A 24,837-nucleotide genomic window follows, 5' to 3' on the forward strand; every position below is an offset into this window, starting at 1 on the left:
TAAATAAAGTTGCAGCGTTACTATTGCTTGTGATGAAGACGCTAAATTTTGTTTACCTGACAAATAGCCAACATCACAGTTGGAAGTAGAAAGACACTGTACATTATTTTTACCGGTACAAATACTCATCATCACTTTGGTAAAAGCGGAGAGAAAGTAGAGCTGAGAAACAAATACTCATCGCTTTGGTAGAAATTTTTGAAAGTTTAGTAATAAAAGATGACAGCAGAAAGAAATAGCTTTGGATCCTGTAGTAGTGTTATTATTTAGGATAAGCTTTTAAATGAACACTTTGAATATCATCTCTAAGTAATCAAACACACTATCTAAAACTCTTTCATCTTTCAGTTCACCGCTAGATTATCGCATAAAGATTGATAAGCCACACTGCAGACCTTAAACTTTGCTTCAGCCGCCTCCTGTTTCAATACAAATCAAAAGATTCAAGAACCAAAAAATAGGAGGATGAAAGATTTAAAAACGGAGATGATTTAATTGGTTTACCTTGGTTGAGCCTTGATGACGATCTGGGTGCCATTTCAAAGCGCAAGTTCGATATCTAATATACAAAACAAAAAAAAGGAATGAGAAGATGAATGAATGTATATGGTTTGGCTTTTTTTGTGCGTTTGATATTGATGGAAGTAAAAGGTAACTCACGCATGTTTGACGTCTTTGAGGTTTAATGGACCAGAAGGACTCAGGCCAAGAGCTTGTCTATGAGAAGCTTGGTTTGGCTCAGACTCAGAGTCGCTGGATTCTGTTGAAGTATACCCTTCTTCATCTTCATCCTCGTATATTCGATGATGTTTTGATCTCCCAGACCTTTTAGAGTTATTGGAGAACCTTGAAGAATGATGCCATCGAGGAGGTTCATCCTCCTCTTCATGGGTGAATGAAAAGGAGAAACCTCGTGATCCACCAAAAGCAGTTCGGAAGACATAGTCAATGTCAAAGAAGTCATCATCAACTCCGCAAAAATCAAAGTGCTCCCCTATACACACAGTAGCAGATTCATCAAATTTAAACTAGATCTTGATTGTAGAAGCAGTGAAACAAGCTATATGCCTGCCTACACAGTAGTAAACTAGAGCCTAAGACAATCACTTACTATTTGGACCCCAACTCTGGGAGCCATGTTTGCCATTCCATTTTCCTTTGGGCTCTTCTTTGGCATACTTCTTTTTGTACCACGAGTTGTTTTTCTTCCGTGAGGAGGGCTCATCATACTCATCGTCATCATCATGCCAACTCTGGAATCAAAAACGTAAACCGCCGCTCTGAGAAGCTTTACAGTTGAAAAAAATTCCGCAATGGCATAAACAAAAAGCACTATTAAAATAATTACCGTAAACATGTTAGCTGCAAAAGCATTCACATTGCGCAATAACTCTTGCTTCTCCCTCATTCTTCTGTTCCTCTTCTTGTGAACATATGATCTCTGCAGCATATAAAATAAATAAAAAACCAGTAAAATCATAAATCCAAACAATGTCGAAATTCAGACAAGTAAGCCACTCAAATCCCAACATCTGTGTCTGAACAATTAAGAGAAAACCCCTCAAATTCTCAAATCTCAATCTATCTAACAAAAGCTAAGAACATGTTCAATCGATCCAAAGAAATGCCAAAGCACGAAACTTTAGACAGAAAGAATCAAACTTTGCGGTGGGGAAGAGAGACTGACTGACCGATTCCCAGGAAGAGCGGCGTTTGCGTTCCAAGACGGGTGTAGAGTGAAAAAGCGCTGTTTTCAGGTGAGAAGCTAAGCTCTGTGGTCTGCCGATCGCAGCTCTAATGGCCGCGTTCATCTTCTCCAATGAGGAAAAAAAAAGATTGCGTCTTTCGATGTATGTTTTGCAAAGAAACAAGGAAAAAAGCCGATGATGTGACTCGGGCGTGACTCAGTTGTTCGAACTCGCGCAATAGGGCATATTCGATTACTCGTGCCTGGCGTTTACTATTATCTACCAGCGGTGGAAAAAAAAGTTACATTCCCCCTCTCCTCTCCCCTTGTTTTACTGTTTGTTTTCTCTGCCTCACGAATAGAGTTAATGCACCCGTGAATTGAGTGAAACCACTTGGAAATTACTAGAATACTAGATTCTGACCCGCCCTTTAGAGGACGTGTATATTTTTTATTTTAATTTAATTCTCATATTTGTGTTTTCTTTGTGATATTTGTATTTTTTTTTGTAATCATATTTGTGTGTAAATCTTAATCAAAATATATTTTATTAAATAATAGCAATTTTAAAAAATTGATATGGTATACGTTCGGTTAGGGTTTGGTTGCCGGTCGAATCCGCAAATCCGCAGGTTTCAATTTTGTTTTGGTCAAAAGTATGACCCGCACAACCCGCATACAAATAATTTGTACCGACACCCGTCCTATTTAATTTTGCGATTATCTGCGAGTCATAATTTTTTAAAAAATAATTTTTAATTTAACTATTATAAAAAATATAAAAATATATTTATAATAAAATTTATATAATTTTTTAAAATTTTATTTGTTCTTTTTAAATTACCATATTTTTAAAACAGTGTTTACTTTTATTTTTATTTTTATCTATTTTTCGGGTTAGCAGGTACCCGCAATCCTAAATTTACCAACCCGCTCCCACCCCGAATTAAATACTCATAACCCACATCCAAAAATCGACTTTTTAAAAAATTATATTAAATTAAATTATTATTATTAAACACAAATATAAAAATTAAATATCTCTAAAAAATTAAAACAAAAATATATACCAGCTCTTCTAAAAGACAAATCAAAATATAGTTTATTCTATTAAAATAAAAACATAACCTATTGATAAATATTATGTTCAACTATCTATTTCATTTATTTAAGGGACTATTTTATCAGTTTAAATTAATATTAAACATACATATAATTAGAAAAAAACTTAAATATAAAACTTTAATTTTTCAAAAAAGAAATTAAAATAAAAAACAGACCTGTTTTTTGGAGGGCAAATGTCATATATAAAGATGTTGACAGTGCAAATAATTATCATTTACCTTCGCTTAGTGCATAGAGGTGCTTCTACTTTTAGAGCACATCACGTGTTCGAAACAACTAAATCACTTTTGTTTTTTTTTTAATAATTTCTTTAATGAATGGCATTATTGTAAATACATCGTCATCTTCCTTATGATAACTTCTAGGTTTCTGCAAAAACATTTCCATGGCAATCATAGAAAAAGTATCATTATAAGCTGCAATATTGCGTTTTTCTTTCAGATCCTTCATTGATTTTGTAGATCGGGTATATAAATTTCATTCAAAATCCAGAAAATTGATTATTTTAGAAAACCAATTCATTCATCGAATTTGACAAATCACCACGGTAACTCTTGGCTCCATGGCCGAGCAATCGATCACCATACCCACTTTTCTGAACCTACAAATATGTTAAACATATGCAAGTTTGTGTGTTGTATTATACTTGCACAAATTATTAGTTATATGAAATTGTACTCTCAAAAAAAAAATGTACTCTCTACAATTTGAATTAGTCGACAGTTTGAGATGAAGTGAGTCCCGAGTAATATGGAACTGAATTAGTGGTTACAATATTTTTATAAAATGTATAATTATCATTTATTATTGATATTTAATGGACAGTTATAAAATTTAAAAAGTGGATACAACATATATCAACTGGTCATACATGAGAATTAATAGAATATATAATTTTTGTTAACTGTATTTTTTTTTACGGCAAACAACTATTCTATTACTCAAGCTTGAGGTGGTCTGGGTAACCAGACCGGAATAGAACAACCAACTTTTGTTAACTGTATTAAATATGTCAAATTGCATAACTATATAGTTGTGTTATATGCATTTCAGAAATTATCTTTAAACTTTATTTTTAGTTTTTGCAACATATTATATTTTTTAGTAGTTACCTAACATAATTAGTCAAAAGTATTAGTACAAAAAAATGATTCGGAATCGACCCGAAAACCAAAGTCTCATACTATATTAGACCTGGTCTATATACTCAAACGGTTCTTAAAGTGTTATATCTGAAAACAAATATCAAATCCAACCCGCCCCAATCCGCCCAGAAGACCGAACAATTTTTTTTAAATGTGAAAAACAATTTTTGATATATTATGTTAATATATATATATATATATATATTGTAAGTATATTAATTTATAATTTTTATTTAAGTATATTAATTTCATTTTTAACATTTTAGATTTTTTTTAAACTGTTTTATAAATTTAATTTAATTATTTATGCCAAATTCTTGTGTAATTATTAAGGAATCTTATTCTTTACATCAATCCATATTCTTTTATAATTAAAATGCATATTTTTTTTATTTTAGAAACTATTTTGTTATTTTTAAATAATTTTATTTCTATAAACTGCAAGTTTACATATTTTTATATTTTGTACTTTATTACATCTATACATTTATTGTTTGAATTTTTGATTATACAAAAGTAATTTTAATTTTACTGGGCTTGTGAAGTTGATTTATATTATTGGATTCCAATATAAAATGTATTGGTTAAATGGACCAGTGAAAAATTATTTATTATTTAAATTGAATATGAAGCTGGATTTCGTTAAACCCCCAAATTTTTTTTTTATTTATAACATAATTGGTCAGTTTATATTTCTTTTTATTATGATGTTCGTATTTTCAAAAAAAGAAAAATAAAAACGCCAAAGCATTAAAAATCCACTTGGTTTCTTTTAATTTAAGTTATTTAACCAAGGGTATTCCAATGTTTTCATGTTCTTCTTCTTCTTCTCTCTCTCTTCCTATAAACCTGCTCTTTCTTTTATTTTTTCTGTCTTTCCATCATTTATTAACTGAATGACCCCCTCTCCGGCTCTCCCCTATTATCGTGGTGATATTCCTTATTTATTTAATTTTGTTGCAGTTACTATATAAAAAAGTATGTATATATTTGTATAATGCAGTTATAAAATTTAAAAGATGGACATAACTTACTATCAATTGGACATGTTGAAGAATTAATAGAATAGATACGATTGGTTTTGTGTTTCTTTCCGACCACCGATTCGTTATTTTTACATTCTGCTTTACATTTTGGACCTTTTAGAATTGAAACTGTAGTCTTAAAACTATTCAATCTTGGTATGCACTTGATGTAACTTTATAGTGCAATTTATCGATACTATATAATTATATTGTCTCGACTCTTGCTACACAAATCATGATAGTTGTTGTTAGATAAGTTAGAGTTTAAATAACTTTAGTGATAAATAAGATGATTAGATGTGAGTTATCATTTTCTCTGACATGTGTTTAGTTTAGTTTCATATATATACTCATTTTTCTTTCAAAAATATATATACTCATTTTATGAAAAGTAATTGTTATCTTTTTATTTAATTCATTAATCACGAAATCAGTGTTCTCCTATTATAAACTAGTAAATGAAACAAGATGTAAATCTTTAGTTAAGATATAGGGTCACATTTCTTTGTTCTACTAAATAGTGTCACATTATACATGATATTCATGAGACATCGGCATAAGGAACTTAGTTATGCAAACATTGTTTTGAGCGATGGTACAACGATGTTCCCTGCAGGGATTGCTGATAATAGGATGAAGAAAGAGATCAATACGGTTGCACCCTCTAGCACAAAAGTTAAGAGAAAGTAGTGTTTGGGTCTTCTCCAAGCACTTTACAACAGGTAAATTATTATAATATACTATACTATACTATACTATATAATATGTTTTATTTTTTTTTATTTAACTGACTTTGTTGTAATGTATAAATATGCAAAAATAAAATAAAAAAATGTATATATATGCATATGTGGATTTACCAAGGCTGAGTATGAAGAAAATGGATCCGCGATGATTCTTCACAGGAAATGCTTATGAAGTTAAAGCCTTATTTCAAAAAAAAAAATGCTTATGAAGTTCTGATAAAGGTTGTTGTAGCATACATATGATATTAAATCATTGTTAGCTAATTTTTTCTCAAGTAATTCCATCTCTCTCATAAACAATTATTATATAAACAAAAATGTCAAGTATGCAAAACTTCAACTTGATTTTAGTCAATGAATTTAGTTACACTGAAGTTCTATCAAAGCATTGGTATTATTGGAAATTTAAAAGAATAACAAATGTAAAAATAAGACGTAGAGATTCACGTTTATAAAATTACATAACACATTTAAAAAAAAACAAAGAGTTCAAAGTTGCAGAAGCTGGCATTTAAACGACATCGCTGATGAGACGTCTGTGTCTATTATAATGCTTCTCGATGAAAACTCTTGAAGCTCCTTCCATTGTTTTACGCCATGTCTGAAAGCAAAACAAGCAAAAAACATTTTAAAAATTTGAAGAAAAGAAACAAGAAGTGGAGGAGCTTTATATAAGTGTAGAGAGATCATTTGAGTGTGTACCTTGCCGATAGTTCTGACGAGAGACTTCTTCTTCAGATGTGACTTTCCAGAAGCAATCTGGCGGAGGAACAGTGATCGCCGTTTACTCGCCGCTGGAGCAAGCAAGAGCCGTTTCCTCTCCACTAAACCAGTAGTACTAGTGTTGCTTTCAACATCAACGCCGTTCTCTCGAGAGTTTGTAGTAGCTGCTGACTTCCTCCGGCGCTTCGTTGACTTGTCAACGTCGTCAGGATCGGCGAACTTGCGGAGCAACTCGTCGGAGGACTTACGGTTCACGTGCTGGATTTGTGTAGAGGAAGCTTCAGTGAGAACAACAACAACAAGATCAAGATCCATCGAGAGGGAAAGGAGAGAAAGAAAGAGAGGAGCGTTAGAGGGAAGAAGATGAATAATTGAATATAGTGGTCGTTATAAAGGGAAGTGCTTGAAGAAATGGACCGTTGGGGAATAATGGAGAACATAAATGTAATAACCTCTTTAGTTTAATAGTTAAACGGTTTTGTAATAAATAAGTGTGAATATAGCCGTTGAGAGAGAATAAAGAACAAGAGAGAGAGAGAGAAGGAGCCATTTGCATGAAATTCTATGTATTTCTTTTCATTTTTAATACTATATGATTATTTGCAGTCTTTCACGTTCGTCATACCAATAACGATAACATCTGGTCGGAACTTTTTGTCTTTTCATGCCAAACATAAGAACTCGTGTCCGAATTCTAGTTAAAAGTTAAAAGCGTTTTAAGATAATATAAATGCAAAAAACCAAAAAAAAAATTTTTTTTTCTGAGATTTCTAGACGACTAGACCAAAGGTTTACTAATACAAACAATCTTTTGATAAGATCTAAAACATTGATCTTATCTTCGTCTTGACCTTGACCAGTAATTTAGTTGAACTACCGACCTCCAGTTATAATCTAATTTTTGGCATGAATCAAATTTAAAACTGATGGATTTATGCCTTAATAAATTACTTGTTATCACCAGACTACTAGTGTTTGGTTGAAGCCAATCTTTTTCATTCGGTTAAACACAAATCTAGAGATCACGATAATATATCCGACTGTAACACGACCAATAACATCCAACGGCTATCTGAAAAAGTGTTTAGTCTAGTTAATACTACATCTGGTTAGAACTTGGAGATTAAAATTTTACACAAGTAGCAACAACTTCAGTGTTGAGAGTTTAACTTATAACTGAATGCTAAAGCTACTAGTATGACATTTCCAGATTCCTTAGATTCACCTGCCAAAAAAGAAAAAAATCAACCATGGTGGTGAGTCTGGTGACTTTAGCATATAGCTCTCTGTAACTCTTAGGACCATCTCTGCTTAAGTTTCATCAACTCACCGCAACAGCAACACCAGTCTCATAGAATTTAGGAATGCATATCAACCGGACCAACTGACCTTCTGATCCTGCAACATCAAAGCATTGTTAAACCTCAAAAAAAAAAAAAAAAAATGTAGCTATTATGTTCTTCTATAAATCAATCTCTCTATACAAGGAAACTGTACCTTTTTATTAAACGGGTGTCGTATGTATTTGTCGTGATACCCAACGAAGTAGACATGAGGAAAAGTTTCAATCAAGAAAGGGTCTCTATCCGTGAAAGGACAAGAACATGTAGTACACATAGTGTATTAGGCCTTAGTGCAGGGGAAGAGGGTGAAATCTCACTGAGTGTATTAGGGGGCAGCAGGAGCAAGATGTCTCCACCTCAGCGTTCTTTCCACAAAATCAAGCTTGCTTTCTGCGTCTCAGTACTTGTCAAGGTCATCTATGTTCTGACCTGAAGTCCCAAGCTTAAGTCTCCTACTCTGGTCTTCAAGGATCAGGAGTATCATCAGGGTGCATAAAGTTAACAAGCGGATTAACTGACCTCTGCATTGACATATTTGAGGTGCTCACTTTAAAAGCTAGAGACATAAACTGTATACCAACCGAACCTCTTTAGAGTATTCATCAAGAACACAAGGTTTAAGCTTCATGTGTGTTGAACAAAGTTCATACAAACTGCAAACAAGAACACCAGATATCTGTAATGAGAAAGGACTCTCCGTTATTGAGTTAAAACACTCACCAGGGGCAAATGGAGTTTCCAGGTAGGGGCAAGAGAGTAGATAAGAGTTCTCATGATGAAGACGAGCAAAGTAAATCTGAATGTACATCTCCTTAACCTCTCATCCTGCTTCAATTGAATATAAACACACACACAAAAAAAGAAAAGAAAAAAACTCAGAACACAGAGTAAAAAACAGAGGAAATTTGTAAAACAGAGTAAGTGAGTAGAAAAGTTTTCAACTTTGGACACTAAAAAGACCAAGAGAGTAAAAAGGGAGTGCCCTTTAAACCGGAAACCGACCGGTTGAACCGGAAAATCAGGCTAACGGTTTAAAAGAAACTCCTTACCTACTCATATCCTCTGAGGTTTGCCTGCACAAAGTCTCAATCTTTGAGTTTGTTTTCTTACTGCTTCTTCAATGGCGTTGATACAGAGTTCATCAATCCCCGGTTCGTCTGCGGTTCGATTGACCTTCTTCTCAAACTCAATGCCGAAGATGAGTCATCAAGTGGTTGTTCCTATGGTGAAAGGTTGGACTTGGATGATGAAGGGTTCGTGTCGGAGGAGGGTGCTGGTAAGAGCAATGGTGCAGGAAGAAGCAGTTCAAGGGTCTCCTTCTCCTTCTGTTTACGCCAGAGATATGGAGAGGCTTTCCGCTAAGGAATCTCTGCTTCTCGCTGTAAAAAAACACATCTCCACACCCTTTATGATTTTTGAGCTTATTATTGTTCAGACAATAGATGCATAGATAGTTTACAGGAAACAGCTTTTGACCTGTGAGATCTTATCTATGTATATAACAGTTAAAGGATGCTGGAGGCTTTGAGGCTTTAGTTACAGGGAAAACAACGAGTATCCAAAGGATCGATGTTAATGAGAGGATAACTAGTCTCGAGCGCCTTAACCCTTCTCCTAGACCAACTACGTATGTATATGCACCCTACTAAATGTTCTTCTTTTGATTGGTTCCTATAGCTTTTTTTCTTTTTTTGCTTCCAGGTCTCCTTGTTTCCAAGGGAGATGGAACTTCGAGTGGTTTGGCTCTGGAAGCCCTGGTTTACTCGCTGCTCGAGTTATATTCGAGTCAGTTACTACTTACCTAAAGCAACTCTCACACCATCAACAATGTTTCTTCTTTGAATCTGTTTGTGTTGTTGTTTCAGGAGGTTTCCTTCAACGTTGGTTAACCTCTCAAGAATGGAGATACTGATTACGGATTCTAACGCTAAGGCCACTGCAAACATCAAACTCCTCAACTCGGTTAGTGTACCATTTACTCAAATGCTTTCCTTAATGTGTATATTACGTTTAGCTTAGCAAAATAAAAAATGGCAGATAGAAAGCAAGATCGTACTGTCAACGAAGTTGACTGTTGAGGGACCTCTGAGACTGAGAGAAGAATATGTGGAAGGTATGGTTGAATCCCCAACGGTCATTGAAGAAGCAGTTCCTGAAACGCTTAAAGGCGCATTGGGTCAAGCCACCACAACGTTGCAGCAGCTTCCTGATGTTATCAAGGATGCTTTATCAAGTGGTCTCAGAATTCCCTTGAGTAAGCCCCCACTTTGTTTCATTATTCATACGTTTCTTCTATCGTGTTCAGTGAAACCATGCAGTAGTGTTATCTGTTTCAGGTGGATCGTTTGAAAGATTCTTCATGATATCTTATCTAGATGAGGAGGTTCTTGTAAGTCCATTCTACATTAGGCTGGTTAAACTTTGCTAATTTGTCACACTAACCTTGTTTTATTTTGTTTATTATTTTGTAGATAGTAAGAGATACTTCAGGAGTGCCTGAAGTTCTAACGAGGTTGGAATCACCTTCATCAACCACCGCAGAAACTCTTTGAGTAAGATATAGTTAGATGTTACTCTAGCCATTGTTCTTATGTTCCTTCTGTGTTCTTACAAGAAACCAACTTCCAAGTTGAGCTGTAAATGTCTAAAATGATACCTTAAATATCTGATTTTATTTAATCCTTCAAATCTTCCCAAGTTGCCAAGTTCTTAGAGATTCTCTGTTTTGATTTAACTTCTTCTTTTTTTTGTCTGCAATTGAACTTCTTAAAGTCTCTCTGTAAGAGAAGGCACATGCTGTGAGTATGGTTCTGGTTTCTTTTTTTGCTTACAAGTTAGAGTATGTTGTTGATGCATAATTGGGAGTATGATGCAAACCATTTATTAGGAATATCATAATAAGTGTTTAATGATTTGTCTAAAAGGTTTTGACTACGTACAAAGCTGTTGAAAAGATTAGTGAGAAAGTTTCTCAATAATGTTTTGTAAATATTTAACCGCCATTTTATTGATTAAAACATCCATCAAACAAGAATCAACTTAGAACAAAACAAACAAACTCTTTGTTGGTTATCTCAAGTTCTCACAAACTCCTCTCCAACATTTCTTGGTATCTCCTATAAGACTCAACCTTCTCCAGCAAGAACTTCTCATGGCAGCTCGCGATGAACATATCTGCCAAATGATCAATATCAACATCACCAACAATATGATGATCATCATCAACCTCCTCTTCTAGCCACTCAAGGTGCTCAGACTCATGAACATCCTCGTCTTCATCAGCATGAAAAGAGATAGAGAAAGGGTTAGCTACAGGGACAACAACATGGGAGGATGATCCGAAGAAGACCTTGCGTTGGTTAATGGATGACGTTTTTAGGTAAAACATCATCATGAATAACCTCTTCTTGTTGTGTTTAGATATCTCTATAATAATGGATTTTGCTCTAGAGAGAGACTGTAAAAGACGGTAAAGAGAGTGTGTGATGAGGTTTAGGAACAGGGTTTTGAGTTTCATGGAGGTTGGAGTAGTAGATGATGATGATGACCTTTTGAGCTGCATGACTCAACCACAAGTTTAAGAGACTCTCTCACGCTCTTCTCTTGTGAGCATTAATCGACAATCCAGACTATTTATAGGGGAAATTTTATAAATATCATTTTGATGGTACCACAATTCAACTATACCACTAATAAAATGACATTTTCAAAATTACCACATTCTTTAATGGGTAAAAGACTAAACTACCCTCACTTTATCTTCAACAATCATCGATCTCCTCCCTTTCTTCATCGACCTTCTCTCCGTTCTCGGTTGATATCCATCGCCTCTGTCCAGATTCATCTTGCTTCCGTCGAAGAGATTCATCGTTGCTTCCGTCGAGACGTTACAGATCTAACCTAGCCTCCGTCAATATTCATAGATTCATCCGTCGACGGATTCTCTCTCTCACGCCGCCGCCGAGTGATTCCTTCAAAATGTCAACTCCAGATTCATAACTTGTATGTTTCTAATCTGTGTAATTTGTTGATTTTGTTCTTTCTGCTGTAAAAAAATCAATGACTATTGGTTTAGACTTTTCATTCGAATGGTTCGATCTAAGAGAAACAGTTTCTGTGATGAACATTGATTTTTAGGATTTGCTTCGTTCTGTTATCCAAATGCGAATAAAGTTGATTTGAACTTGTTATTTGAATGACTTGCTTCTTTCTGTTATCGAATTATAACCCCTTATAAATCCGTGTTTCATGATTTTGTTATCCTATATCATACGTAAGACTGTTGTCAAAATACATGAACACTCTGCTTGTGTTGTTTTGTTTTGCAGTTAGATAGCAGTGACTTTTGCACAACCTTGACATTGCCTGCGAAGATTTATGGAGCTGGAACAGAACCACCAGACAGTCACAAAGTGATCGTCCAACATTCGAACATGGATTAAGTGAACATAACTTAATACAAATGAAGCTACAAGGGAGGGATGAAAAATTGAGAGAATTAGATAAAGATACAACCAAAAGAAAAAAAAAGAAAAATAAGTGTAATAGAGCAATGTTTATAAACCCTGGTAAATCCGATAAATTTTATAAACATTTATAAACATGATAATGTTATACCACAATGAGTGAGAGAATGCCCCTTTCATTAGAGAAATAAATAATCGACATAATCGTTTTCATGTTTACTTCCAGCTTTTGCAGCAGCAATATTATGAGGACAAAGAAACTTCTCAACATCAAACACAAAGCATGATGAGGTTTTAGGTTGAAATTCTATCTAACTTGACAATGTTTTATCAGTTAATTCATTAATTTCTAAAAATTGACTTTTGATTTATAAGGATTTTAAAACTGGTTTATAAAATTCTATAAATGACTTATACAATGATTATAAACTAATAAAAAACACTTAAAACTAATTTATAAAGGCTTATAGACTAATTTATAAGGGATTATAAAACTATTTATAAAGTTTGTAAACTGATATATACAGGTTTATAGACTAATTTATTAAGGTTTATAAACTAATTTATAAATTATAGATACTTATAGCACTTCATGATGATTTTATAAACATTTATTAATGATTCTACACTTATAAGCCATTTTATAAATATTTATAAATGATTTAGAAACACTTATAAAATAATTTTAAACTATTATACATAATTTATAAATCTTTATAAATAACTTATTAATCCTCAATAGTCTTGCACATAATTATGTACTCTTATAAATGAGTTTGTATAAATAAATTCAAACTCCAGATTATTTAAAAAGTTTTATAAAATTATTTATAAGCACTTACAAAATTATTTATAAGCACTTATACATTTTATAAACTCTTACATTTCCAAGCTTTTATAAAATGATGTATCAAAAGGGAGTTGATGCTGAAGCCGAAAAAATCCCGAGCAAAAGGTAATTAACTCAATTTATAACGACTTATAATATGATTTAATTGTTATTTTAAGTGACATAATACATCTATAAACTCTGTAAAGTATTATAAAAGAATGAAATGATGCAAGAAATAATAAAAGGCTCAAAAGCTATGAGATTGTAACTGTTATAACATCATATAAAATGATCAAAATCAAAGACAAGTTTTTATACGACTCTTTGTAGCTGATATCTTCATGAATCATACTAAGAGAAGATCCCAGTTGAACATCAAATATGAAATCCCACTGAAGGGTTCCATTCTCCACATACAGAACAAACTTCAATCATCATAACCTGAGTATAAGAAATATAGGGATCAAGGAAGGGATAAAAAAAATTCAACACAGGAAAAACTCAAAACAAGAAGGATCACCAAAAGACATATCAAAAAACGATAATACATAAGCACTACGTTCTTCACTGATAAAAATTTACAAGGTTTTATAAATCTGAGATTCGAAAACTTCATCGAGAAAAACTACGTCTCCTTCCCCAGAAACTTATCGATTTTGAGAGACAAAGCTAAGAGACGAAAAACTATCTGTTATACTTTTGTTTATGCGTTCGTGGGGAGGGATCTTCTTCTTTTGTTCGTTTGAGCTTGTACTTTTCGCCAAATCTCGTCGGACGTCAGTGTCTTCAATCTAGCCGGAGAAATCATCGAATCTAACCGAAGAAATCGTCAGGAACGTTGATTCGCCAGAGAGAATCGTCGGAATCTCCAAATTTCAAGTTTAATGTTTATGTTCTCCAAATCTCAAGGCTAAGGGTATAATGGTATTTTGACCATTAAAAATCTGGTGGTATAGTTGGTTAGTGTATAATTAAAAAGTGGTATAATAAAAATGGTATTAGTGGCAATTTCCCATTTTTAGGGTACTCTCTTGACGTTTATATCCCTACAAGTCCATAATATTTACTTAATTATAATATGAGTGACATAATAGTTTGTTTGGAAAGCTAATGTATCGTCGGCAATGGTCAAATAGCACAAATGCTTTAAGCCATAACAAGACCTCAGAAAAATAAGCTTTTATGCCACCAATATCTATCAAAGTCAAGTTAAACATTGTTTACCAAAAGATATACATATAAAGAATAGGTCATATTAAAATCAAAATCTCAAGGACATCGATCTAGCTAAGTACTAATTAATAAAACATCAACTCGAATGCTAGTAACAAAACATGCATTTATTCTGTTATTTGATGTATAATTGCATGTTTTAAGAAAAGCAAATAGAGGAAAGTCTTGAAAATTGGACAAGGTACTTGAGGAGGAGAATCTAGAGATGACACAAACGCGATAAAGTGTTGGTTTCAAATTTCGAACAACTCGCAACTGCTCCCTCCCTAATTATTTATCTTTAACTGCTTGGTCTAACGATTAAGCTTTCTGCAAATTTAAGACTAATCGCTATGAAAAACTTGCAATGACAAAATTAATACGTGTGATCTGTAGGTGTATATATACTGGTACTGGAACATTGGCCTATGACCCTTAAGTTTTTAAGGATAATCCAACATAAATATAAGCTTCCAAAATTATTATTTTTTCTTTTTTATCAAAATCCACTAAATTGCTATAACTCCTAAAATCAAAGAATACTTAGCTCGGAAAAAGAGACAATATCATTCGAGGCATAAATTCATTCATCACCGGTTGACAAAAAAACATACTCACCAAAGATAAGACTACAAAATACAAATGCTGAGTTAACGTTTAGAATAATGTGGTCAATTATCATCTTTATGGTAACACGCAACTTGGTTTTTACGTGTTGCTTTGCATGTCCTATATAACGTAAACAAATCAAGACATTTCTTGGCTAAAAAGGAGAGATAAGCTTAAATGGGTTAAAGATTGGTTACTAGTTAAAGGAAATTACAATACTCTCAGAAATCATGTTACATCATCGTATATTTCAATCTCCAATCATTTAGACGTGCGTCCATTGCCTATGATGCATGCACGTAAGGGTTTGGGAGTAGTTCAATAGAAGTGTTGTTATAAACTTTATATAATCCCAATCTAAATTAAGTCTATCATTTATATGCAGTTTCATTTAATCAATAATCGGAAAAAATCATATGCCAAAATATAATCGAATTAAATGTTTTCTTGGATATAAAACTATATAACTTATGAACATAGGATTTAGGATGTTAATCTACTTAAATAAGCATTTTCATGTTAATCTAATTCTTTGATCCATCTTGTTTTTTTTTTTACCAAAATGCCTCAGACCAAGGTTCCTTTTGTAAATTTACTGTTTTAGAAAGAAAAAAAAAATAGAGAAAATCGCATAAAAAAACCTTCAAATTGCCACTTACTAGCACTTTAAACATTGAAATTTTTTCACTAACACTTTTAACCTTCAAAGTGACTTTTGTGTCATAAAAAACCTCCTAAGCAAAAAGTTGACCTGTTCAGCAGGTAATTTTTCAAAAATAATTATTTAATTAATAAAATAAACAAAATAAATAAATTAATAAATTTAAATAATAAATAAAATCGAAACTTTTTATAAAATTCACAAAAAATGAAAACATAATAAAAATTTTAATTAAAATTTAGAAAATTAAATAATTTTCTAAAATTTTAACAAAATAAAAATAACTAAAATTTTAATAATAAATGAGATTAAATTTAAATAGAGAAAAACTAAATAATTCATTTTTAAAAAAAAACTGAAAATTCAAAATTGAAAATAGTTTTTTTAATTATAATATTGTTTTTTCAAAAAATATATCATATCATCGTGGACAATAACAATTTCAAATATAATACTAAAGACAATGATGGTTTCTGATTTTTATTTAATTTATGAGTTTTAATTAAATTTTACGATTTTTGTTTAATTTTCTGATTTTTTTATTTTAGTTATTAAATAATATTATTTAAAATATTATTTAATTAGTAAAATAATCAGAAATTAAATAAAATCAGAAAATTAAACAAAAATCGTAAAATTTATTAAAAACTCATAAATTAAATAAAAATCAGAAATTAGAAAAAAATCAGAAAATCAATTAATATTTAGAAAATTTAAAAAATCATATATTTCAAAAAGAATGAAAATTCAAAAGTTTGAAAAAGTTTTTTTTTTTGTTATTTTCAAGATGATGTTGGAAACTATCATTGGAGATATGGCAATTATCGTCATTGTTAATGGTTATGTGAGAAACCATCATCGTCACTAGTGAATTTTGAATTTTTACTTTTCTATTTTCCATTTTTAAATAAAATTTGTGACCTTTTTATTTAGTTCTTCTCTATTTAAATTTAATTTTATTTATTATTAATTTTTAGATATTTTTATTAATATTTTAGAAATTTATTTAATTTTAAAAATATTTAATCAATTTTCTAAAATTTTAATTTTTTTTCATTTTTGAAAATTTTATTAAAAGTTTTGATTTTTATTTATTTTTGGATTTTATTTATTTATTTTTGTTTATTTTATTTATTAAATAATTATTTTTGAAAAATTACCTGCTGAACCGGTCAACTTCTTGATTTGTAGGTTTTTTATGATACAAATGTCACTTTAAAGGTTAAAAATGTTAGTGAAAAAACTTTGAGGTTTAAAGTGCTAGTAAGTGACATTTTGAGGGGTTTTTATGCGATTTTCCCAAGAAAAATATAGGACTTTGGACCTTTTCATTAGGAAGAAACAGTTCGTATCATCAGAATGTGGTCCATATATTTAGCAAAGAAAGCCTTATGGGCTTTATGGTAAGCCCATTATCTAAATAGCCTTCTTCTTATTTGACCAACGCATCTCTCAGCACTCGGCAGAGACTGTTGGTTGAGCTGTCATCATCCGTATCTACACAGACAGCTCAAGAGCACCACTAGTAACAGTATGTGAGAGCCACACGCAGACTTTAGCGCGTGTGGTTAGGAAGAATGTGAAAAATCTCGTAATCACATCTTCAACGTGGGCCTTAAGAAGCCATCCATTGGCCAATGGTTGATATGAGGATGATGCTAGTGCTGAGTGTGTATATGAGTTTTGGTTCTTGAGTAACTTGATTCATGTGTCAAAGATTCTGATGGTTGGTATTATTAGCCATACATAAGGTGAGTTCTCGTCTCTTTTATCCTTCACTAGTATTATTTTTGTTTTGCATTATGGTCAATGCTTGAGATAGAATCTTGTTTTCGTTGGCACGGTTCAAATTGTTTGTGTCTCCATCGATAACTAAGTAGTTTCTCAGGGTAGGGGAGTTTATGTTAATTGATTCTTTGGTAATCTGTATATGGAGAATGACATGCATGTATATGTATGGTGTTTCTAGTGAGCTGGTTTAAGGTGGAGACTCTTTTTTTTTCTGTCGGCTTTCAGGTTTCTGTATCGTGTACTGGTGTTGGGTGGGGTTTGTAGACAATGAGAAGAGGTAGAGGGAAAGGGAAGAAGCAGAGTGCATCATCTGCTAGGGAAGATCATGGAAGCGGTGAAGAAGATGAGAAGATTCCAGCTTACAGGAGAAGAGGAAGGCCACTGAAACCTATGAAAGATGATTTCGAAGAGGAGGAAGATGAAGAGTTAGAGAAGATGGAGGAGGAAGATGAAGAAGAAGAAGAGGATGATTCAGTAACAAGTAAAAAAGAAGAGAAAGAAAGGAAGAGGAAGATGGTTAATGGAAGCAACACTGATGTCAATGAAGAAGAGAATAATAGGTTAGGATCAAAATCAAGTAGGGATGATTCCACCCAGTCCACATCTACTGGTTTCAGACAGAACGGGAGCAGGAGAAAAAGCAAGCCGAGAAGAGCTGCTGAAGCTGTTGTGGAATGTAATGGAGTTTGAGCAAAACTTCTTTGGTCAAGAACCGTCAAGAAACATGATGGACACATTAACTCGAGGCTTCTTCTTCTTTCTGGTTATCTTACAAGTTTTTTTTTAAGTTAAGAACTTTGGAAATCTTTTGGTGTATCAATCTGCATTCTCTTTCTTTCTTATCAATCTGCGTTTTTTTTTTTGACAATTTTTGTGGAACACCATACACAAAGGTTTTTAAGAGTTCCAATAGGAAGAACCCCCATTGGAGGTGCTCTGAGATCCTCTCATCTCCAAAAGTTCTAATCATTCTAAGAGATGTGATCGTTGCAAAACTTGTAAGTTAACAGCTAAGTTATTAAAGGAAGAGAGTTGAGAAAATAAGAGAAGAGCCAGCCTTGAGGGTCTACACAATTTTAAAATAAACAACTTACATAATGTATAATATATGTTCTCCTCGATCATGAATAAATATTAGCATTCGTGAACTATTAGCATGTCAAACATGCAAAAAACAACCAAGTATACAAATGTTTTATAATCTTTGATCAGTCCCAATGGTAATAACTTAAGACTCTAAATTTCATGTATCAAATCTTTACTAAAAGACCAACTAGATCTAAGTAGACTCAAAACCTAATCTAATTTAACCCAAATTGCCCACCTTTAATTTAATAATAGATAAAATTCTGACAGATGCTGCAGGTATTCATAGGGGTGTCAAAATGGGTCAAATGGGTCAACCCAACCCATAATCCAAATGGGTTGACTGTTAAAGGGTCATGGGTCAACCCAATCCATTTATTAAATGGGTTGGGTTGACCTATGACCCATTAAATTGAATGGGTCAGATGGATTAATGGTTGACCCATCAACCCAACATCTTTATAATGAATCATTTTTAAGTTAATACCAATTTGATCGAATTAAAAAAAAAATATTTTCTGCTTTTTTGGAAAATTGTGTTTTTCCGCTTTCGAAAGAAAATTACGTTTTCCGGTTTTGACGGGAAATTGCGTTTTTCTGGTTTTGGCGGGAAATTGTGTTTTTCTCGGTTTTGGCGGAAAATTGTTTTCCCCGGTTTTGGCGGGAAATTGTTTTTCCGATTTTGGCAGAAAATTGCGTTTTACGGTTTTGGCGGGAAATTGCATTTTTCCGGTTTTGGCGGGAAAATTGCGTTTTTCCGGTTTTGGCGGGAAATTGCGTTTTCCGATTTTGACAGGAAATTATATTTCTCGGTTTTTTGCGAAAAATTGCAATTTTTCTGTTTTGGCGGGAAATTGCGTTTTTCCGGTTTTGGCGGAAAATTGTGTGTTTCTCGGTTTTGGCGGAAAATTGTTTTTCCCGGTTTTGGCGGGAAATTGTTTTCCGATTTTGGCGGGAAATTGCGTTTTATGGTTTTGGCAGGAAATTGTATTTTTCCGGTTTTGGCGGGAAATTGCGTTTTTCGGTTTTGACAGGAAATTATATTTCTCGGTTTTTGCGGAAAATTGCAATTTTTCGGTTTTTGCGGAAAATTGCGTTTTCCGGTTTTGGTGGGAAATTGCGTTTTTCCGTTTTTGACGGGAAATTGTGTTTTTCTCGGTTTTGGCGGAAAATTGGTTTTCTCGGTTTTGGCGGGAAATTGTTTTTCCGATTTTGGCGGGAAGTTGTGTTTTACGGTTTTGGCGGGAAATTGCATTTTTCCGATTTTGGCGGGAAATTGCGTTTTTCCGGTTTTGACAGAAAATTATATTTCTCGGTTTTGGCGGAAAATTTCAATTTTCCGGTTTTATCGGGAAATTGTTTTTTTCGGATTTTGGTGGAAAATTGCATTTCTGGTCGTGGCGGAAAATTGTGTTTTTCTGTTTTTTGTGAGAATTTGTTTTTTGATTTTTTTGATTTTTTTAATTAAATTTTTTTAAATGGATCAGATTTGATCCAACCCAATAGACCTATTTAACTTGTTAACCCATTAACTTGTTAACCCATTAACTTGTTAACCCATTAACCTGTTAACCCATTAGCATGTTAACCCATTAACCCATTGAATCAAAAATAAACAGTTCATTTGGGTTAATGGGTCAACTTGGATTGGGTCAACCAATGGGTCATGACCCATTTTGACACCCCTAGGTATTCATCATATTTAAATTTGACTATAGCGACGGCATTAGTAATATATTTCTCAATATGTACTAGCTATATCACTGTAAAATCTGTCTTATGGGATCAGGTCTTTAGTTTCAAGGTTTAACCAATGCAGCCAAGCAAATGAAAAGCACTTTCACTAAATAAAGCTAAGCAAAAAGAACAAATCAAACTTAAGCCTACGACATCTAAAGTATTACAGTTTACACAGACTCTGATGGATGCCTATGAGTACGATTTAACTTTTCATAATTTTTTATTTTATTACAAAAATCAAGAAAGATCTTGCTTTGGATATTGTGACTACAAAATTGTCAAAAGAAATTTCAAGGAAAAAAAGAAGCAACTGTAGCTTTTTTGTTTCTTGTTTTAGCTTTAATTTTCAAAAAACAATCACACAGATCGAAAGCCATAAATAGTTATACAATATTTTGTTATAATTTCACTTATAAACAAGAGAAAACGAGGTTTAACCAATAAAAAGGAGTACTAAATTATTTGAATTGTTGCTTGCACATCTGCCGACACCAGCTATAGTTCCCTTGAAGTGTCACATCTTTTGTTGTGTTCCAATAACTGCACTGCTCATATTTCAGTCTTGAATATTTTAACATTTTAAATCACTAGTAATATTTTTTTTACCATATCTGTTGCTCTTTTAACTACCTCAGTTATAAAAGAGACCCTCTATTTCTAGAACTCTGATCTCCTCGGCACTTTCTTTTGGGTTCCCAATATTTTTCTTTTCCTCAGACAGATAACATTTCATTCAAAACATCATCCAAAGGAACGTTTATCAAACAATACAAGCCAGATGCTCCCAAAATTTTATATATATGAAGACTAAAAAAGTTATTGTTGTAAGTACAAAAAATCAGTATTAAGATTTGTAAAGTTGGATGTTCTATGCGAGTGTGAAGATTAGATGCTCCCTGGACTCAGATAGATGCTCCCAAAAATTTAATATTACTTTAAATTTGAACTTACATCACCTATGACCCATGAAAACTTACATCACACATGACCCATCACCATCACATTTAATAATGGGTATCCAACATTAAGGAGAACCATCGAACTAGAACAACTCTCACTATAAACACAGCAAAAATACATGGACCAAATAGTTTAGTTTTAGCTGGTAATTAGCGCTTTTAAGATGCGAGCGGCCTGATAATAAAACTGTAGATGAGAACGATTTGTGTAAGCCAGATACTGTAGATAGCTATCACGGACCGATAAACTTCAGAAGCGTATGAGAGATGTCACTCGTTTTCCAAAAAGAAGCATGGGTCTTTTTTTATCAAAAAGAAGCATGGGTCTAAAGAAAGCATAGCTAGAGGAAATATGGGTCTAAGGAAGCATGGAAAGCGATGAGTACTTATTGACTTGTTGTTGTGTGTGGTGTGGAAAAACTAAACCTAAATTGTTGAGCTCTGTTTAGTACGTAGTACTAAAAGGTCGTAACAGGGTTTGACGTGTTCATATGTATATTTTCGCTCATTTCCTGAAGTCAATATTCTCCAAATCTACGCTACGGTCTTAGATTTTTGTATATCAACCATGCAAGTTCTTATCCCATATTTTTATTGATGATTTATATAATCCTGGCACTGATTAACTCATCGTTTTAACTAAACTAATTGATTAACAGCTTAGGTTTAGTATAGATTCAAATTGTTTTCTTTCAGACATAACATGCATATTTAACGTGTCAGCCTAATAATATGTGGGCGCAAGCTTATCATGTAACTATGACCTAAAATGAATAACGGGGTTAGAAGGGATGCATACTGCATAGTTTGGTTGTTTCGGATAGTTTTTCATTATCAGGTTAACAAACCATATACTGAGTAATATATTTAGTTTAACATATGTTATTTTGGTTTGATATCTGTTTGCACTCAACTCGGTTTAAAACCAAGTCAAATTTGTGGTAGATTTTGCTATGGAGAAACACAAAAGATCATCTCCATTTATTGTTGCCAACCTCATAATGCCAATGGTGGACCAAACGAAAAACATGCATTTATTTATTTTCTTGACATAAAAAAGAAAAGAAATGTGTTAACGAGTCAAATAATTGAAAGGAGAAAAAAATCCACTAAAAATGTGAACATTTTAAAGTAAATAATTAAAATAAAAAGATGTATACATGTAAGACCTCTCCAATGTTCGTTTGCTCAAGTCTCTTCCAACTCCAAGATTAGAAACTGCTACATTATTCTATCTATCTTTCTCTTGTTTTTGCTATGTGGTAATCAGTGGTAATTAACAGACAACAGTTTTTGTTTTGTCCGTACCGTTTTATAACTATCTCGCTGTCTTTGTCTATTACCACACTCTCATCTTTTTTAGCTTCTGTTGTGTTTCTCTCACTTCTTTCTCTAAACCCAACAACAGTCAAAATCAGGGAAGCCAATATTTTCTTTGCTTTCTTCTCCTTTCGTCCTTTCTTTAAACCAAGACAGTTAGGTTTAATAAAGAGAGAGAGAGAGAATGATGTGTGAGTACTCTCTTTCTGTCTGAGTAAGAGGAAACAAAAATGAATATGGGTTCCAACTCGGGTCCTGGTCGTGGTCCAGGTCAAGCAGAGTCGGGTGGTTCATCGACTGAGTCATCCTCTTTAAGCGGAGGGCTCATGTTTGGCCAGAGGATCTACTTCGAGGACGCTGGAGGTGGAACCGGGTCTTCTTCCTCCGGCGGGTCAAACAGAAGGGTACGTGGTGGCGGGTCGGGTCCTTCGGGTCAGATACCAAGGTGCCAAGTGGAAGGTTGTGGAATGGATCTAACCAATGCAAAGGGTTATTACTCTAGGCACAGAGTGTGTGGAGTGCACTCTAAAACACCCAAAGTCATTGTCGCTGGTATCGAACAAAGGTTCTGTCAACAGTGCAGCAGGTTCTTTCGTTTTGTCTCTCAATTCTACCCTCAAATTCTCGTGTTTATTTACATGTTTTTGCCATTACTTGAGTATAGAGCCCCATATTGAAATCAAACATTGGCCTATAGTTCTGAAATATTAGTGGTTAATATGTATAAATATCAATTGACCCCAAACGATTAGAATATATGTTGAATAATTGTTTCAAATCTCATAAATCTCATGGCCGGCTCTGTGGGAGTCCGGCCAAGACTCTCCTATGAATCAAATTCAAAGGCTTTAATCTTTTCTTTCCTTGTAGATTGTCACTTTCATATGCTTTTTTGGCTTTAACGTCTTTGGAGGGGCTCTCTTTTAACTTTACAGCTTAGTGTTATGTAACTTGGTCTTGTGTTTGTTGGTACTCGTTGGGCTTATTTTGGAGAATATGTTTACGTGTACTTCTATATGCTTCTCTTTTATTTTTATTTCATTTTAGATTTTGTCTTTATAATAAAACCAAAGGGATATGAAATGAATGGACCATAAAGAAAACCCATTGCCCTTATGTTTGCTTCTTTAGGTCATATCATTATTGAGGGGGACAAAACTGGTACCATAGCATCAATGACGTGAACACTCAAGAAATTTTGTTTATAGTGTGTGTGGTTGTAAGATTCGGAATCAAAACTGATAATCTTTTAGACTTTATACAATGCATTAAAATGAAACTGTTTATGTTTCTTGGGATTAGAGTTATCATTTGATGTGTTTTGGAATGTTATATATATATGTTGCTTTTCTTTGAAGTTAACTCGATCTTAACCAATCTCACATAGGTTTCATCAGCTTCCGGAATTTGACCTAGAGAAAAGGAGTTGCCGTAGGAGACTCGCTGGTCATAATGAGAGAAGACGGAAGCCGCAGCCTGCGTCTCTCTCTGTGTTGTCTTCTCGTTACGGGAGGATAGCACCTTCGCTTTACGGTTAGATCTTTTTATCATTAATGAAACATAGTAAGATCGTGTGCGTTGACTAACCAAATGTTATGGGGGCCAGGAAATGCTGAAACTACAATGAATGGGAGCTTTCTTGGTTCCCAAGAAATGGGTTGGACAAATACAAGAACGTTGGATACAAGAGTGATGAGACGACCGTCGTGGCAGATTAATCCGATGAACGTGTTTAGTCAAGGATCAGTCAGTGGAGGAGGAGGAGGAGGAGGGATAAGCTTCTCATCTCCAGAGGTTATGGACACTAAACCAGAGAGCTACAAGGGAATTGGCAGCGACTCAAACTGTGCTCTCTCTCTTCTGTCAAACCCACATCAGCTACATGACAACAACAACAACGACAACAACACATGGAGAACTTCTTCAGGTTTTGGTCCGATGACGGTTACAATGGCTCAGCCACCACCTGCACCTAGCCAGCATCAGTATCTGAACCCGCCTTGGGTGTTTAAGGACGATGACAATAACTGTCAGAATGATATGTCTCCTGTTTTGAATTTGGGGCGATTCACCGAGACAGAGATGGGCGGTGGAACGACAATGGGTGAGTTCGAGTTATCTGACCATCAACATCAGAATAGGAGGCAGTACATGGAAGGTGAGAACTCAAGGGCTTATGACTCTTCTTCACACCATCACAACTGGTCTCTCTGAGTCTCTTTGCATCAGACAATCATATTCTTGTTATATTTCTCTTTTTTTCTGTTATTTGCTTACTAATAAACCCAAAAATTGTTTCCTGACATTGGCTTTTGTTTATTTATGCTTCTTGTTTGTTGTTTTCTCTTTCCAAGTTAAGAGATCAGA

At 33.5% G+C, this 24,837-nt stretch overlaps 6 protein-coding genes and 1 long non-coding RNA gene across 7 annotated transcripts; 3 read left to right on the plus strand and 4 right to left on the minus strand.

Moving 5' to 3' along the window:
• Positions 1–151: 151 nt before the first annotated feature.
• Positions 152–2,026, minus strand: LOC108809111 (uncharacterized). Its single transcript, XM_018581242.2, has 6 exons — positions 1,692–2,026; positions 1,349–1,441; positions 1,112–1,253; positions 661–994; positions 505–559; positions 152–419 (listed from the first exon to the last, which is right to left on the minus strand). Exons 1-6 carry the CDS (start codon positions 1,809–1,811, stop codon positions 345–347), a joined length of 819 nt encoding a protein of 272 aa, XP_018436744.2. The 5' UTR covers positions 1,812–2,026; the 3' UTR covers positions 152–344.
• Positions 2,027–6,053: 4,027 nt separating this feature from the next.
• Positions 6,054–6,885, minus strand: LOC108809506 (uncharacterized). The gene is made up of 2 exons (XM_018581645.2): positions 6,431–6,885; positions 6,054–6,329 (listed from the first exon to the last, which is right to left on the minus strand). Exons 1-2 carry the CDS (start codon positions 6,764–6,766, stop codon positions 6,240–6,242), a joined length of 426 nt encoding a protein of 141 aa, XP_018437147.1. The 5' UTR covers positions 6,767–6,885; the 3' UTR covers positions 6,054–6,239.
• A 567-nt stretch (positions 6,886–7,452) lies between these two features.
• On the minus strand, positions 7,453–8,974 carry LOC108807275 (uncharacterized). The gene is made up of 4 exons (XR_001942709.2): positions 8,844–8,974; positions 7,949–8,619; positions 7,782–7,849; positions 7,453–7,676 (listed from the first exon to the last, which is right to left on the minus strand). It is a non-coding gene; the product is annotated as an uncharacterized LOC108807275 (long non-coding RNA).
• Positions 8,872–10,484, plus strand: LOC108807274 (probable plastid-lipid-associated protein 13, chloroplastic). Its single transcript, XM_018579541.2, has 7 exons — positions 8,872–9,175; positions 9,300–9,421; positions 9,496–9,579; positions 9,660–9,756; positions 9,832–10,048; positions 10,131–10,183; positions 10,266–10,484. The coding sequence occupies exons 1-7, from the start codon at positions 8,915–8,917 to the stop codon at positions 10,344–10,346; spliced, it is 915 nt and encodes a 304-aa protein (XP_018435043.1). The 5' UTR covers positions 8,872–8,914; the 3' UTR covers positions 10,347–10,484.
• Positions 10,485–10,747: 263 nt separating this feature from the next.
• LOC108810711 (uncharacterized) lies at positions 10,748–11,684 on the minus strand. The gene has a single exon (XM_018582803.2). It carries the CDS (start codon positions 11,354–11,356, stop codon positions 10,877–10,879), a length of 480 nt encoding a protein of 159 aa, XP_018438305.1. The 5' UTR covers positions 11,357–11,684; the 3' UTR covers positions 10,748–10,876.
• Positions 11,685–17,127: 5,443 nt separating this feature from the next.
• LOC108806186 (uncharacterized) lies at positions 17,128–18,227 on the plus strand. Its single transcript, XM_018578231.2, has 2 exons — positions 17,128–17,325; positions 17,591–18,227. Exon 2 carries the CDS (start codon positions 17,633–17,635, stop codon positions 18,053–18,055), a length of 423 nt encoding a protein of 140 aa, XP_018433733.1. The 5' UTR covers positions 17,128–17,325; positions 17,591–17,632; the 3' UTR covers positions 18,056–18,227.
• A 4,114-nt stretch (positions 18,228–22,341) lies between these two features.
• Positions 22,342–24,812, plus strand: LOC108806185 (squamosa promoter-binding-like protein 9). The gene is made up of 3 exons (XM_018578228.2): positions 22,342–23,056; positions 23,858–24,003; positions 24,077–24,812. The coding sequence occupies exons 1-3, from the start codon at positions 22,701–22,703 to the stop codon at positions 24,682–24,684; spliced, it is 1,110 nt and encodes a 369-aa protein (XP_018433730.1). The 5' UTR covers positions 22,342–22,700; the 3' UTR covers positions 24,685–24,812.
• The last annotated feature ends 25 nt before the right edge of the window (positions 24,813–24,837 follow it).

This window comes from Raphanus sativus, chromosome 6 (assembly GCF_000801105.2).
Source record: "Raphanus sativus cultivar WK10039 chromosome 6, ASM80110v3, whole genome shotgun sequence".
Classification (NCBI taxonomy): Eukaryota; Viridiplantae; Streptophyta; class Magnoliopsida; order Brassicales; family Brassicaceae; genus Raphanus; species Raphanus sativus.